We start from the raw sequence: 16,048 nt of genomic DNA, 5'->3' as shown, positions 1-16,048 counted from the left end.
AAAGGAACTGTCATAAGTAGGCCTTTATTAATGTGATGGTAAGGTGTGGGGGCAGGGGAAGCATTCTAGAGTCCCATGATTAGGTCTCAGTCCTTTAGTGAGCCTTTGCTGCTGGACTATGAACTTCACACCTGCTTCTCAGTCCCATGTTCCCACCACTCCTCTTAGGTGGGACAGATGGTCAGAGCTATGGAGTTGGGTATTTCCCTTCTTCCAGATCAGTTAGGCTCTGATAAAACCCTAGCAGGTTTGGTTCTGGTTAAACAGTTTCTCCTGAGGGCAGACCATGTTAGGAAGAACAGAATGTTCTAGCATATTTCAAAAATGGTTCCTTTTCCTCTCCTCCTGTGAGGAGCATGAGGGACTTTTTCTCTGAAATTCATTATGAGAACCAGGTCAAGCTCCTGGAGGTACAATCCCCCAAACTGTGGGCCTCCGTTATGACTGGGTCCCCTTGGAGTTTTTAACTCTTGCAATTGTCCACACTGAGCCTCCAGCAATTCATCAGTTACAGTTCAGGTTTTCCTACCCCAGCACTGGTTCTGTGGAGGTTTCTGCTCATGAATTTTTGCTCTGTTAAGCTGTGATTCTCTGTACCTGCCTGTCTATCTCTCCAATTTTGGGGGCAGCAGTTTGCCCTGTGACCTCACTTCTCTTAAGGATCTAAGAAGAGTTGTTGATTTTTCAATTTCTTCAGCTTTTTACTTGTTGTTAGAACAGATGGGCAACATCTAAGTTCCTTACATGCCAGACCAGACTGGGAGTCAAGGTTTTTTTTTTTTTTTCTTCATTTAAGCCAATTTGAGGTGGGTTTCTGTTACTTACAAAGAATCCCACTGAAAATAATGAATACTTGGGTAGCACTTTTCCATTAATAAGCACTTCCCCAGCTATTAGCTCTTTTAATGAGTAAATCAAGGCCTAGAGACAGGATGTGATTACTCAAAGTTCAAAAAAATGTAGAAGAAACAGCCTGGGCCTCAGCACAGAGATAAGCAATCCAATCCCTTTATTTTACATATAGGAAGACAGACCATATCCTCATACATTCTTGGTGAAGCTTTTTCAGACGATGATTTAACAGCACCAATCAATTGCCAATGTACAGAGCCTTTGACCCAGCAATTCTACTTCTACAAATAGATCCTACTCACACATGTGCATAAGTATGCTCATCGTGGTATTGTTTGTAAGAAGAGTAGAGAAAAACCTAAATGTCCATCAATAAAGAAAAGATTAAATTGATTATAGTGCACATTGCTGTGGAATGCTTCACAGCCAATAAAAAAGAATGAGGTGGATTTATATGTACCCCATGTAAGTTCTCCAAGACATGGTGTTCAGTGAAAAAAGCAAAACCCATAAGAATACATAGAATGTGATCTCATATGTAAAAGAGAAAATAAGGAACTAATACATGTGCATATGTACATGTACAGGTATGCAATACAGACAGAGGACTGAAAAGGTTATATATCCCACCATCTTCAGTGGTTATCTCTGGGGAGGGCACTGACAACAAATGATCTTTTTGTTTTGTTTTGTGTCTTTCTGCATTGCTGTAATGCATTAAGAATGCATTAATGTATTCCTTGGCCAATAGACCCACAGACAGACAAAAACAAGGGGACAGGCAGAACATTCTGCCCAGGGACGCACAACACGGTAGAGGAAGATATGGTCCAGAACGCAGACCTCCTGATTCCTATACTGGACTCATTCCTCTACCGCCTCCGAATCTCCACAGCTGTTTCCTTTACTCCACAGCCCTTGTTATAATCACAGCAGCCACCACTTATCTTGGCGTCAGGTCGCTACAACCCTAAGAGGTACAGACTACCCTCATGCATATCTTGGAGATGAGAAGACTGAAGCTCCAGGAGGGGATGTCCCTGTGTTTGAAACCTTTCGTCTAATGCAAAGAGACAGAAAGTCCTTTGTACCCCTGCTTCCTGGCCCCTCACACCCAGAAGCCACTCAGGAAATGCAGGTTGGCCTGAGAGAACTGACCTGATATTCCTCCTCGGTAAGGCCCTCAGCCAGGGCATGCTGGCGCAGCTGGTCGGGGTCCTGCGCACGGAAGAGGCGGCTGAGCAAGGCATAGATGTAGGGGGCCTCAGGGGAGGTCTGCAGCAGCACGGCCAGGCCTCCATACCAGGCAGCCCGTGACAGGTGGTGGGCATAGAGGCGCTCTGCGGGTAACAGCAGGCGGAAGGCCTCGCGGCAGTCCAGGCTAGACACGCCGATGTCATTGGGGAGGATGTACTGGGTGTCCGCCATGGGCCCTGCTGAGAACCATCACCATGATCACAGCCATCATTTATCGCACGCCAACTGCACACCTGACTCTGCACTCTCACAGTCTGATTTAATCCTCTCCAAAGTCCATGAGGAAGGGAATACCATTGTACCCATGCACCAGATATGCTAACTGAGGCTCAGAGACGGTTAGGTGACTCACCCAAGGAGATTACAAAATATTCTGGTAGGCAATGTTTGGCCCGTGGCCTCTCAAACTTAAAGATTGAATCCAACTACCTAGTATTACAGTTGGGGAAACAGGTCCAGAGAGGCTAGAGCTTTGCCTAATAACACAAGGGAGAGGTCAGAAGCAGAGATCTACATCTCTGGACTCCCAGCCCCAGGCCTCACTCCTCCCCTCCTCCTTCTCTGACCTCCTAGCCTCCTCCTTCAGAATTATCCTGCAGGTTCTTCAATTCTGCCCACCACTGTGTTCATAAGGACAAAGTCCCAGTTGGAAGACCCAGGTTCCAATCCTGGCTCAGCCCCAGACTCCTAATATCAAGTCAATTGTTTTACTTTTCTGCCCCTCCATTACGGCCTCTGTAAGATGAGATTGATAGTAACCCCAACCTCACCGGGTGGGTATGCAAATTAGATGAGGTCACGAGGTCACAAGGTCACTCCAATCGAATGGAATGTACCTACAGCAGTAAATGATTTTCCCTGAACTCTTCCTCTCGCACTGATCCCAGGATCTGTCCCACCCTCAGCCCTCTGCCTTTTCTTCGGTCCTCCGTCCTCCTGTCCTCTCCCTGTACTGGGCCAGGGGAGCTACCCTAGCTACAGAAGTTCGGAGTTGGGAGAAAACTCATTTTACAGTTAGGGAGATTGAGGCCAAGCAACTTACCGAAGGTCTCACTGCCCGGTTGGGATCTGGGTGTCTCCCAACCCAGAGTATACTCCACAAAGCCCTCTCTTACTAGGAATGAGTTTCCAACCTCCCCCGCCCCTCCCGATGCTGCTCCCCAACAGCACAATCCCCTGGGTTCTGAAAGGAGTGTTAACCCTTTGCTGCCTGGAGCATTCCTTGGCCTCGGGGCCGCGATGAATTTGGCAGGGGTACGGGATGGGGGGCAGAAAGAGAATGATGTTGCGCTCGGCCCAGACTCGCCCTGTCCCCCGAGGATGACACATTGTGACCCCGAAACCCGGGCGCCGCGCCTCACCTCACCTGCAGCAGCTGCTCCGATCGCAAACTCACTTCCTGCTTCCGGCTCCCCCCATTCATTGGGGCTCCGCGAACTCCGCCCCCACCAGCCAATTGCCGGGCCTCGCGGCCCGGACGGGCATCGCCTCCAGCCAATAGGCGCGCCGAGGCAAGCTTCGCCGGCATGCCGGCTCCCGGCCCCAGGCACCACGGGGTTGTAGCAGAACTGCCCCTGCGGCCTTGGCCTTTTGTCGGCAGGTGGCGCCCGCGCGGGGGTCAGGAACCTCAGTGGCCTGGCCGGTGGCGGCCTAGTCCCGGCTGACGGGGCTGACAAGGGACCCCGAGTCCAGGCGGGGCGGCGTGGCTGTCACGGCCAGAGCACCAGGGATTCCCCCCACACAGTCCTGACCTCCGCTCTCCTTTGGGGTTTTTCCCAGTCCCCCGACCTCAGTTTTGTATGGGGGAACCTGCACCGTGGGAGTGATGTGGTCCTTCCTCGGTGGAGTCGAGGGCCAGGGGGCGGAGGCTCTTCCGAGACTGCAAAACCCTTCGTGCAGGGAATCGAGGCTACAGGTGAGTGGGCTCCTGCCAGGGCTGACATGGTCCTACCGTGTGGGGGGCGCGGAGAAACGCCCCCAAGTGCTTCCCTGCACCGCTACCGACTCACTGTGGGTCTGATGGGGGCTGCAGCTGAGTATCTTCGAGCCTCAGTTTCCTCAGCACAAAGGGGCGAGGGGCCTGGCAGTTCCCCGGTGCTTGCCGGGTGCCTGACGGATGAGAAAGCCGCCTGCGACCCCAAAAGGCTGTCCAGGGCAGAGCCGAGCCTTGGATGTCTGGAGAGACTCACAGGAGGATGGCCTGGGCGGGGAATGGCATGTGGAAGGGCCAAGGGCCCAGCCTGGGCGAAGTGGGGAACGTGGTGAGGGTCCCAAGTCAGAGGTGGGGCAGAGCCAGGCCATCTATGGTCCAGTCAGGCCTCCGCTGCCTACTGGCTGTGTGTCCTTGAGTGGGACACTTTACCTCTCTGAGTCTTGGCTTCCTCAGCCAGAGAACCAGGCTAAAAATCGTCTTTACTCGGAGGGATGTTGTAGGCTTGAGTGAAGTGTTGACAGGGTAGTGCTGCCCCCTAGTGTTGTGCAGAGAGGGATGGAGGAGAGGGATACCCTCCTTGCCAGCCTTGGCCACACCTGTGTCTAGGCCCAGAGCAGCAGCTGCCCACCACTGGCACCAGTTTCTCATTCACAAAAAGTGCCCAAGGCCCTGCTTGGCACAGCGGTGCGAACTGTTGACTCTGATGGTGATTATCATTATAGGGAGGAACTCAATAAATCGGTCTATGTCCTTAGAAAATCACTCTTCTTCCCTGTGCCTCGATTTTCATTGTCTTTAACATGCGTGTAAAGTCTTCCTTGACTTGGGAGAGGTTGAAATGTACACAGATAAAGAAGGAAGTGCTGTGCATGGACACCAGTGGGCAGCTCAGGCCAAGGAAAGATCCCAGTACTCCTGGGAAACCCCCAACCAAGCTGCATTTTTATCTTCACAGCTAATATGAGCACTTCCTGAAGGTCTGTGCTAGCAGCTTGACATGGAGGATCCCATTTAATTCTTGCAAAAACCCTGAGATAGGATATCATTTTACCTATTGCACATATGGGGAAATGGAGGCTGATGGATTCATTGACTTCCCTAAGGCCACCCAGGAAGTCCTCAGGTGTCCCTGAACTGGGGTCTAGCCTTCCACCACAGTGTCCCCTCCACCTGTCCCAACACACACACACACACACACACACACACACACACAGTATCACATGCAGCAGTCCACTCCCTGGAGTCATGACCATCCCCAGCCTTGGCTCTTGCCCACGGGAATGAAGAAGGAGTAGGTGAGGAAGTAATATTAAGTACATACTATGTTACAGGTGTCCTCCACACATTCACAACCACCTGGCAACATAGGGACTGTTATTCCATTTAACAGCTAAGGAGACTGAGGCTCCAAGAGTTGGAAAGGGGTAGAGCTGAACCAAGACCAGGGCTGTCTGACCCCCTCCACCAACACCTCTGAGTTCTCCCTCGTGTGGCACCTGTGCCTTTTGCTTGCCTCTCCTCCTAGAGAGTCTGAGGTTCCCTGATAGAAATGGCATGGGAGTGTTCCCCCGTTTGGTTCTCAAAAGAGTGAGAAGAGAGAACTGGAAAGAGTTGGATTCTTACTGCTCTGGCTGTGTGTTTGTGTGTGTGTGTGTAGGAGTTGCAATGCTTCCAAGTCCACCCCAGCATCCCCATCTGGGCTCCCCCTCTGTGACAGTGTGATGCTCTGGAAGCAAGAGTCTGATCACATCCTCCTCTCACCACCAGCAAGTGCCCTCTCTCAACAGTCCCAGGTCTGGTCTCTGTGGCGCCAGCCAGCCATGTGGATTAGGGCAGGTCCCTCCCCTTGGAATCTGTACTCCCTAAGGCTCTGTCTTCCACTGGGGATGATGCCCAGGTCAGGCTGGTACTCAGAGCCTCTTCTTCAGATTTTTATATTTCCAGAACCTCCATCTACCTGTCTTTCCAGCTTGTTTGCCCCAGGAAAGCTCTGGGGCAATCCCAGCAGCACCCCGAGCTTGCCTTGGCTCTCAGGAAGAGGTGACACTTAGCCAAGATGAATAGGGATCCAGTTCAGACTTGGCCTCTATGGCAACCAAGGCCCACCAGACCTCAGCCCAACATTCCCACCCCTCATTCCTCTTTTCTGCCTCCTCCACACCCACCTCATTGGTCGTCAAGCATTTTCCCTGCCACACCTTTGCCCATGCTGTTCCCCTTACCTGGGTTGCCCTCCAGACCCCTCCCATCCCTGTCCAAGGAAAGCAGCCCAGTGTGATGGAGGAGAGGGCAGGCTCTGAGGCCAGGCAGGCAGCTGTGGATTCGAATCTGACTTGGCCGCTTTCCAGCTGTGTGACTTGGAGCATGTGTTTTAATCTCCCTGTAAACAGAAATGGTAACACCTCCCTCCCTGGGTTACTGGGAGGATTAAATAATAAAACCTCCGAGAAGCAGAGCCTGGTGCCTGGTGAGTGCTCAATGAACATAGTTATTATTAGCATTAGCACAGTGCGGGGCACACAGTGGGCATTCGGTGATGGTAGCCCTTGTGTCACAGCCAACACTCTGGAACCACGAGTCCTCTCGCCCCACCCCGCCCCCGCTCAACTCCTGACTGTCCAGAAATGAGGATCGGAACTTTCACCCAGCACCTTCCCTGTCAGCATGGCGCCAACATCTCGTTCCAGCCACCTTTCTGCCCCCTGAAGCCCGTGCTCCAGCCACTCTGAACCTCTCACTCAGTTCCCTGCATACTTGCACCTGAGCCTGTGCTCGGCCTCCCTTCTGCCTTAAGTACCCCCCACCCCAACTTCCTGTGGATCCTTCCTGCGGGGATTCCCAGCAGTCCAACGAGGCGGAGCCCTTACGCACCTCCTCAGTGAAGCCTCTCTCACTCCTCACTTTTCTACCCTCTGGTGAGACCAGCTTCACAGCCCCTGATGATTCTCTGATCCTAGCGCACAGGAAGCCATGCTGTCCTTCAGTAATTGGTCTGTCATCCACTAGACTGTGAACTCTGCCAGGCAGGGAACCAGGTCTGACTGTCTCTGTGTCCCCAGATCCCACTTGGCAAAGGAGTCCAGCCCACAGTGGGTATCCGCAGATGTCGGTCCCAGCCTGCCGCCCACCCGGCACTCCCTTAGGGGCTGGAGGCGTTGCACGCATGCAGGACACGAGGGATTTGTGAGGGCAGCTGAGCAGCAAGGTTTATAGAGGAACCCAGGGCAGCAGCAGGGTGATTATCTGGAACTGGGTTGGCAGGCTCAGGGCACAGCCAGCCTAAGCTGGGGGTCAGGGGCCCATGGCCCCTTCATTCCCCCAGGGGCACAGTGTAGGCGGCATGATGTGGGATGCCCCAGGAAGGGCCAGGGCGTAGGGGTGAGCTTCCCTCCATCAGCCCGGGACAGAGCTGGTGCTGAGGCCCCATCATTCTGACCAAGGTAGGGGTCCCAGAGACCCCCCTTTGGAGCCAGAGTTAAGAGGGGAAGGGCACCACCCATCCAACGCGTCCATCTGGTGTGGCGATGTGCCAGCAGGTAGAGTCCCACATGCAGAGCTCCCTCTGGGCTGCAGGAGGTGGGGGACCTGGGTGGGCAGGTGGGCGCGGCAGCAGGGGGCCCCCAGGGAGCCTAGTCCAGCGGCCCCTGGAAAATGAGGCGGACACAGCCATGCTCGCCGGTGAGCCAGGCCCCGCAAAAGGGACAAGCAGCGTGGAAAGCGTGGGTGCCATGGGGCAGTGGCGTCTGAGCCCAGTAGCGGGCAGTCTTCTCAGAGCAGACGTGGCCACAGGGTGCGAAGGCGTGGCTGGGCGGCCCGGGGTCCAGGCAGAGGCTGGCCTCCTGGCCGAGCCACAGGGGCACGTAGGGCCCCACGAGGCGGCAGAGAGGACACTCGCGCTCCTGGGGGCCCCGCTCACGCCGGCAGCCCCAGCCGTGGTAGCCGTGGACATGGCCACAGCGGACGTAGACCCAGGGCTGCTGCTTGTCGGGTGCCGTGCGGCCACGGGCCGGGCTGGGGAAGGCGAGGGTGCTGAGGCCCACGGGACACTGGGGCCGCGCTGCATTCGCCTCCTGCCTCTGGGCCTCCAGCTGCTTCAGCGTGGGCGCCCGCAGCAGCCCCGCCGGCGTGCGCCACAGCAGCGTGGCTCCACACAGGTCAATGAGGGAGCCGTCCTGCAGCACGTTGGACTCGTTTTCCACCTGCAAGGGCAGCAGAAGAGCCTTATTGCCCAAGAGGCTCCTGAACCCCCTGCCCCTGGGCCGCCATGACCCCAGTCAAGCCACCCATCCATCCCACTGAACCTCCCTAGAGAGAGCACTCTGGACCCGTGGGGCTGGCTGGGTCAGAGGAGGGGGTTGGACTGGGGCTGAGGAGGGGGGAGGGCTGGGGCAGAGGAGCAGAAAAGACTGAGAAGCCGCGTGGGAGGGGAGGCAAGTGGTCCCAGGCAGGCACCATTCCTTACACTCAGTGGAACGTGGGCCTCAGTCACCTCATCTGTCAAATCAGAAGGCCTGGACCAAAATGGGAGTTTTCTAAAACATTTTCCCAGGCTCTCCCCTAATGGCAGAGGCCAGAAACTCCTCTGTCCAAAACACTGGGGACTTAGCCCAAAGCAGGGGTCCTAAGGGCTGAGGTTAAAAGCAAGGACTCTAGCACTAGATCGTCTGGGTGTGAATGCTGGCCTCAGCATTTACTAACTCTGTGTCCCTGATCAAGTAACTTATCCTCTCTGTGTCTTAATTTCCTTATCCTCAAGATGGATTTTACTTCCCTGTATAGCAAGTTGTTCTCATGAATCAATGTAAACACTTGGAACGGTGCCCAGAACATAGTAGGTGCTCAATAAGTGTGTCCTAGTGAAACGTTCAAAAGCACAATTTTAAAAAATAATGTTTCCCCAGATCTCCCAATAGAATTGATGCTCTGGAAAGATAAGCCATGCTTTCCCTCGAGGTTTGGCATCTCCTTGCCCGAGGTGCTCATACCTGGGAAAAGCTCTGCGTGGCCCATTTGAGGATCTTCGCCACATGACATTGGGCAAGCCCCTATGTCTCTCTAGGACTCTCCCAGCTCCTAACATTAGTTCTCTGATCTGTACCACATGGAGCGTTCACTGTCACCTGTGTCAGAACTACTCCAAGGCCCCTTCCTGCTGGGAGAGAATAAAGCTAAACCCGTGTGAACGTGACAGACATGTTACAAACTGCCAACACTTCAGGCTACAAACTGCTCACACACAGGCCAAGTGTCACCCTCATAGGAGGGTGTGAATTTTTCAGCTGCTGGCATCCTCAAAGCCACTTGGTACTGCACGGTGCGTTGGTGTGGGTGCCACTTCACATCACCCCAGGGACCTCCGGCAGTATGTGGGCTACACTTGGAGATGCTGGTCTGGTCCCCTCTGTGGTGCAAGTGGCACGTGTCCCCAGATGGACCCTGTTGGGGATCCCTTGTGCAGCAGGACTGGAGATCATCTGTCCTGGCTTGGGAAGGGGGAAGGGGAGATTGGGAGGACCCAGGAAGGATGAGGGGGTGGGGAGGAGGGTGGACAGGCCACCTACCAGCTTCCCCCGCTGCTGTGCCGAGCGGCTGTCCCTCAGAGTATATACATTCCCACAGACCGAGATCTCCCGCCAGACACCCGGGGCCGAGTCCTCAGAGAAGCCGCCTGCTGGGTGCATCACCAGGACCCCGTTGGTGGTTAAGCCGTCCATCAGGCCGTCAGGGGTCCGCCATTTGGCTGCCCGCTCCTGGGACCACACGTGGGATCAGATCACATCCCCGAGTGGCCCCCAGCAGGCTGCGAGCCAGGAGTGCTGCCCCTCTACCCTCGAGCTCAGAGGTGGCCCGGAGAGGACTAGAATTGGCGCTGCATGACCTTGGGCGTCACCTGACCTCTGTGAGCCTCGCTTTGCTCATTTGTTAAGTGGGGTTGCTAATCCCTGCATAGGTCATGGTTATGATTACTGCAGGCTGGTCCATCACCCCAGGATGCTGCCCCTCCCCAGCCTACCCCTCGGCTCGCTCTCAGATGTAGTGCTGGTCCCTGCCCGGGGGGCTCACTCACTCCAAGGAAGATGTTGCTGGAGGCATCGAAGCCAGCGGCATAGATGCGGGAGGTATAGGGCGGCCGGCGGTCACAAAGGATGCGGCAGGCATAGCGGGAGATGGTGCTCTGGGCAGAGGGGCCCTCGGCAGCCCCTCCTCCAGGGGACGTGTCTGTTACCACAAAGTCGATCATGTTCTCCGTGGAGCGGCCAATCTGTGAGGGAGGGGAGGGCAGGCACAGGAATGCCGTGTGCACAGGTCAATCCTGCGGGCTTCCCATCCCAGGGTTCCCAGCAGCTGCTCTGTGTGCAGGGTCACCAAACAAGGAGGGGACAGCACCATCCCAGTTCCCTGGGGGTCTCCACATCCAATCACTGGTGTCTGTGTTCCTGCTTCTCTGTCTCCCCCCCAGTTCCTGGAAGCACCCCACTCAATTAAAAACTAGCTGATTTGCAGATAGAACAGTGAAAGGGTAACTGACACCCATAGTCTGGGAATGTTCAAATGTTAGTAGAAAATAGTGAATTTTTGATAAATATTTACTATATATCATGTTAAGCATTTCGTGTGCAATATCTCAGTTAATCTTCCCAACGATGCCCTGGGGTGGGACTATAATGGGCCCCACTTTACAGATGAGGAAACCGAGGCCCAGAGAGTTTAAGCGACTCTTGCCCAAAGTCATCCAGCTACTAACTGACAGAGCTGGGAGCAGAAGTCAGGCAGTACGACTCTCACAACACACTCTGAACTCCTAAACTGTATGCCTCCCGCGGGTGGGAGTCCAGGCTTGGGTTTGAATCTTGATCCAGCCACTGACTTCCTGTGTGACTTGGAAGTCAACAACCCTCACTGGGGTGTCCTGCTTCCTCATCTGAAGAGTGGTCCACTGCACTGAGGACACAAAGTACCTGCCCCGTGGCCACGAGCCACCCCCTGGAACACCTGCAGAGCTGAGCGTCCAGGCCTGGTGGTCCAGTGGCCAAGGCTTGTGGAGGCGCCCGAGCATACCTGGAACATGTCTGTGTCACTATCATGTGTGTACTCGACTATGACCGAGTGGCTCCGGGACAGTGTGTACGAGATGCTGTGCTGGCCACGGTTGCTCAGTGCCTGGTGACAGAAAGGAGAAGTCACTTTCCCAGGCATGTGGCCAGGAGAAGGGTGAGCCTCTAAGCCAGAAGTGGAGCCCAAGGCCCAGTGGCCACTCCTAGGGAAGGGGCAGTTCCACCCTTTGCAGAGGGTGTATTGTGCAGCTGGCACTTTACACATGTTACCTTATTTGATCCCTAAAGCCACCCGAAGGAGGCATGGTTATCATTCCCGTTTTACAATTGAGGGAACTGCAGCTCCAAGAGGAGAAGAAACTGGCCTAAGGTCTAACAGCTGGAAACAGCAGAGCCCGAATTCTAACCCAAACCCTCTGCAGCCAAAGGCCTTTCCTTTGTCATTGCTGTGTGACTGTCACATCCCCTCTCTGAGCCTTGGCCACCTCTAAAATGATGCTGACCACTTCCATCCAACGGATGGGGTCTGGTGGTCAAGGAAACACTTTGCAGACTGTAACACATGGCAAGGGATCTCCCACCAGCACCATTTCTCTGGGGCAGTGAGTGAAGACACAGTGGGCTCCCCTGCTCCAGCGGGGCTGTGGGCAGGTAGGACTGGGAAGACCAGCACCCAGGACTGCTAGGACAAGCTGCTTGCCTTGGACACAAGCGGTGTGGAGATGTGGTGCATGACGTCCGGCTTCACTCCGTTGGCGTGTGGCCGGCGGCTCAGTGCCAGGCGGCTTCGGCGGCGGCCCTTGTCCCCACTTGCCAGACACCCATTGTAGCTGTGGATGTGAGGGTTAAGAAGAAAGGGTTGCAGGGAGAGAGAGAGAGAGAAAGTGAGCCCCTTAGAGACTAGGAGGAACTGCCAACTTCTGGGCAGATCCTACCTTAATAGACAAGCCCTAGAACCACCCACAACTAGAAGACCCTACTATATCAAATTGGGGCCTTCGGGGAGTGGGGTGGGGGGTCAGAATATCCTCAAAAGGCCTTGCATCCAATTAACCAGAGTTTTCTGGACTCCTGAACCATGCCTGGCCAGGTGCCAGGTGCTGGCATGGTATAGCGACACACCACAGTCAGTTCTGTGCCCTAAGTTTTTCAAGGAACCTGGGTGCCACCTGCCATGATCCAGGCACAAGCCAAGTATGCCCCAGGCCCAGAGACAGGAGAAGGGAATTCTGGCCCCAGGATCAGGTTTCTAAGAGAGGGGACACCCATACTGGGCCTTGAAGAACTAGAAAGGATTCACCTTTAGCAAACTGTCATTAATTATATCACAAGTACTACCGGAAACCAGAATGAAAGAAAACAACAGACCCACAATGCCACTACCTCCATATCGCCACACACATCAAATTTCTACCTTCCTTTCCAGCTCTTGTCCAGAGGGAGTGATTGTGGAAGGCAAAGATGGAGTGAGTCATAACCTTGATCGTTGCCATGTACCGGAGCCTCCCATGTTCCTGGTGTTTCACATTATTAATTACCTAATGGAACGTGTGCAACGTCCTGCCAGGCAAGTATCTTTCTTCTCATTTTACGAATGAGGAAAACTGAGGCTCAGGGAGATAAAATGACTTGCCTGAGGTCCCAGGCTAGTCAATGGGAAAAGTCTAGATTTGAACTCGGGTCTGTCTGACTCCAGCCTCTTCTGCAGAGGACTTTCTGTAGGGAGGGCTCACCCTGAGCAAAGGTCCTGAGGCTGGAAGGGTTTGGTGAGATCAGAGAGTGATGACTTGGGTGGTAAAGTGCAGCAGGGGAAAATGAACTTGGTGGGAGGGCCCTGAACACCAGGCTGAGGATTCCAGACTTTATTCCATAAGCAGTGGGGAGCCATGGAAGGTTTGGCGGCAGGGAGTGAAAAGGATGAATAGCTGGCAAATACAGCTGAGGACCACTTGAATCAGAATCTTCCCCGGCCCCACACATGGAGATTCTGATTCTGTAGGTTTGGGATGGGCCTGTCAATGGGTATTTTCCAATGTGCTCGCCAGGTGGCTCTGATGTCCAGCCAGTGTGGGGCTTCACTGCCCTGCAGAGAACAAATGGCAGTCAAGAGGGGCCTGTCCCCTTAGGTCTGAGCTCTCCCTCATCAGTGGCCTCACCCTCAGCTGCAATGCCAGCTCTTCCTTTGGGACATCGAGCAGCTGCTTTTTTTTTTTTTTTTGGAAAGTGTGGAGTCCTAACCACTGGACCACCAGGGAATTCCGAAGCAGCTGCTTTTCTAATGCAAGCACCCCTGAGAGGGGCATCACTTTTGCCCTTGTAAGCTCTTCCCACATATGGGGGGTGGGACAGTTCAGGACACAGGCTGGGGCCTCAGACGGGCCTGGCTTAAATCCTGGCTTTTCCGCTTATCATATGACCTCTGTAAAATGGGGCTAATTTATCAGGACCTACCTCACAGGTTCATTGTGAGAACTAAAGGAGATAAAGCATTTAAAAATGCTTGGCACAGAGTTTGGCATATATATATAGCAAGCCCTTGGTAAGTGTTAGCTATTATTATTATTACTGAAAAAAAAAGTACATGGCATATACACATCAACAAACAGTAGCCATTATTATTTCTAAATAATCATCACAATGATAACATAGCTTATCAGATACTTTCTTCGGGGTAGAGAGAGAGGCCAAAAGGAGGTACAGACCAGGGAGGAAGGAGAGGAATCTGTGCCTGGGGCAAGAGCTAGGTGGGTGGTGCAGAGATCCTGGTCAGGTGAAGACCAGGAAGGGATGAGCTCTACTCAGCCACCAACTCATGTCTCTTCCTCTCTCCTGGCCTCAGTTTCCTCATCTGTAGTGTGAGGGTCAGCTGTAGCTTAGCAAAAGTTCACTAGACCTAGAGTAAAAAGCCCTGGGTCCAAATCCCAGCCCTGCCACTTACCAGCTGTGTGCCCTTGGGCCAGTCACTTCCCCTCTCTGAGCCTCGGTTTCCTCACCTCCTTCCTCACAGCATCTTTGTGAAGATTGAAATGAAATAATGTCCATGAAAGGGCTCGGCACAGGCCTGCCTCCCAGAACACTTGGTGCGTGCCAGGCACTGTCCTACGTGCTTTACAGAAATCACCTCATTCATTCCTTCCAACAACCCTCTGAGGTATTATTATTAGCATCCCTATTGGGAAATGGGAAAACAGAGGCACAGGGAAGTAAAGCAACTTGCAGAGGCAGGATTTGAACCAAGCAGTTTTGCTGGAGAACCAGAGTTCCTCACCTCAGACTACACACACTAGGTGCTTTATGAAAGGCAGCTGGTGTTACTTTCTTCTGCTCAGAAACGTGGGTGGGCAGTTAGAGTTGTCTCAGTAATTTATGAAAAATGGGAAGATACAATAACAATTATGAATTGAGGTGGGCTTGGTCAACTTTGTCTCTCAGCTGGGAAGGTGAGGAGGGACAAACAGCAGAAGGCCCTAAGTGGGGAGAGCCGGGGCCCTTGGTCTGGCTGTCCTGTGGGGTGCCTGGTGCCCCACCCCACCTGGACCAGGGAGGCTCACCCCAGAACGATGAGTTCACCATACTTGATGGGCTCCTCCCCTGGCTGTGCATCTTCACCGGGAGAAGAAAGGACACAAGAGCCCTGGTTCTCCAGGTGCTGGAGGTCTGAGGTTCGAGGGGAGCCCACGTCAGGGTTTCCTTCCAACACCATTCTGGGCAGAGTGGGAGAGGAGAAAAAGAGCTTTGCAGCCTCCCACCCCAGCCCCCTCAATGCCAGCTCCAGCCTCCTGCAGGCCACCTAGGCTAACAACAGAGTGACCTTTCACCCACTCTGTTGCTATGGCAACCACTTCACTTCTGCCTCCCCTAAACTGACAGGGTTGCTGGGATACCAGGGAAGGGAGATGGATGGGATGGAACCAAGAGGGTGGGGCTGCACAGAGGGTCAGAATATTTGGCAGGGGCAGAGGGATGGACCAACTTGGGGTGGCCAGAAGCTTCTTTTTGGCCAGGACCTCAGTCTGGGATGTGCTTGGAAGAAAGTCACCCCAGGAGTTGGGGGCCCTTACTGCTCATCCTTCACTCAGTTCCTGGGTTTGGCTCTCAGCCCCGGGACCCCTGAGTAACACTTCTGTCAGGTTTTTGGAATCTACCTGCCCATCTTAATCTTTCTGCCCCTTTGCTGGTCTAGGCCTCTGTCTGTCTGTCTGTTTTCTCAGTGACTCTCTGTCCCCGCCGCTGTCCTTTTCGCCATCTCTCTACCCACGCTCCTCCCCATCTCCGCCTGTCTGGCCACCTCTACCTCCCCATCAATCTGCCCCAGTCTCCCCATCTTGTCCTCGCCCTGCGGGCAGGCCTCTGGACCCCTCCCCGGCGCACCCCCCTCCCTCCCTCAGGTGTCAGTCTGCAGTCCCCGGGCCGCCCGGGTCTCTGGAGGCCTGTGGGGGCGGCGCTCCCCCCTCCCGCTCGGGCTGCAGCAGAGCCAGTCCCCGCAGGAAGCCTGTTTGGAAAACATCCCAGCGCAGTAGGGACTGCGCCGGGGCAGGCCGGCGCCCCGCGCCCGGGGCAGGCACAATGACAGCCCAGCGCATACGCAGATACACACCCGGCGGCCCCTCCACACAAACACACGCGCTCACACACACAGTCCAGCACAACCCGAGCCCCGCGGGCAGTGCCCGGACGGGCGCAGAGCCCACCTTCGACCCGCGACAGCAGGCGCGATCGCGCAAAGAGCCACAGGCGCCCGCCCTCAGACCAAGTACCCCTGCCACCCAGACACTCAAACACGCCCCCAGCGTCCGCTGGGGCCCGCCCGGCGAAGCCCCCGCCCACTCCGCTCCGGCGGCCTCACCTGGCCGCGCTCCGGCCCCCGCTTGGCGCCGCTCCCTCCGCGCCTCGCTCCTGCTCGGCCCTGGGGCTGCTGCGGCGGGATGGGCCCGGCCCGCGGCGGCTCCGC

The 16,048-nt window shown here is 54.8% G+C and overlaps 2 protein-coding genes across 8 annotated transcripts in view; both read right to left on the bottom strand.

Moving 5' to 3' along the window:
• The window catches only part of DPP3 (dipeptidyl peptidase 3), a 33,531-nt gene extending 30,015 nt beyond the window's left edge, over positions 1 to 3,516 (bottom strand). The window contains exons 1-2 of one of the 5 annotated variants that reach the window (XM_061202093.1): positions 3,476 to 3,516; positions 2,011 to 2,285 (exon numbers count right to left, since the gene is read on the bottom strand). In XM_061202093.1, the coding sequence (XP_061058076.1) occupies positions 2,011 to 2,280 (270 nt within the window). In that variant the 5' untranslated portion in view covers positions 2,281 to 2,285; positions 3,476 to 3,516. Of the gene's footprint in view, positions 1 to 2,010; positions 2,289 to 3,470 lie in introns of all 5 variants that reach the window. The other 4 variants (XM_061202090.1, XM_061202092.1, XM_061202091.1 and 1 more) reach the window with 4 other exon arrangements.
• Positions 3,517 to 6,645: 3,129 nt separating this feature from the next.
• PELI3 (pellino E3 ubiquitin protein ligase family member 3) lies at positions 6,646 to 16,048 on the bottom strand. 3 transcript variants are annotated; one of them, XM_061203821.1, is made up of 8 exons: positions 15,944 to 16,048; positions 14,649 to 14,801; positions 14,036 to 14,107; positions 11,798 to 11,927; positions 11,102 to 11,203; positions 10,110 to 10,304; positions 9,604 to 9,792; positions 6,646 to 8,241 (listed from the first exon to the last, which is right to left on the bottom strand). In XM_061203821.1, the coding sequence occupies exons 2-8, from the start codon at positions 14,798 to 14,800 to the stop codon at positions 7,672 to 7,674; spliced, it is 1,410 nt and encodes a 469-aa protein (XP_061059804.1). In that variant the 5' UTR covers position 14,801; positions 15,944 to 16,048; the 3' UTR covers positions 6,646 to 7,671. The 3 variants fall into 3 exon arrangements, with proteins under 3 accessions (XP_061059804.1, XP_061059805.1, XP_061059807.1); XM_061203822.1 differs by lacking the exon at positions 14,036 to 14,107; XM_061203824.1 differs by lacking the exons at positions 14,036 to 14,107; positions 14,649 to 14,801.

Source organism: Eubalaena glacialis, chromosome 10 (genome assembly GCF_028564815.1).
Source record: "Eubalaena glacialis isolate mEubGla1 chromosome 10, mEubGla1.1.hap2.+ XY, whole genome shotgun sequence".
NCBI lineage: Eukaryota > Metazoa > Chordata > Mammalia > Artiodactyla > Balaenidae > Eubalaena > Eubalaena glacialis.
Note: the sequence above shows the minus strand (reverse complement) of the source record. Positions and strands in the feature narration are given on the sequence as shown.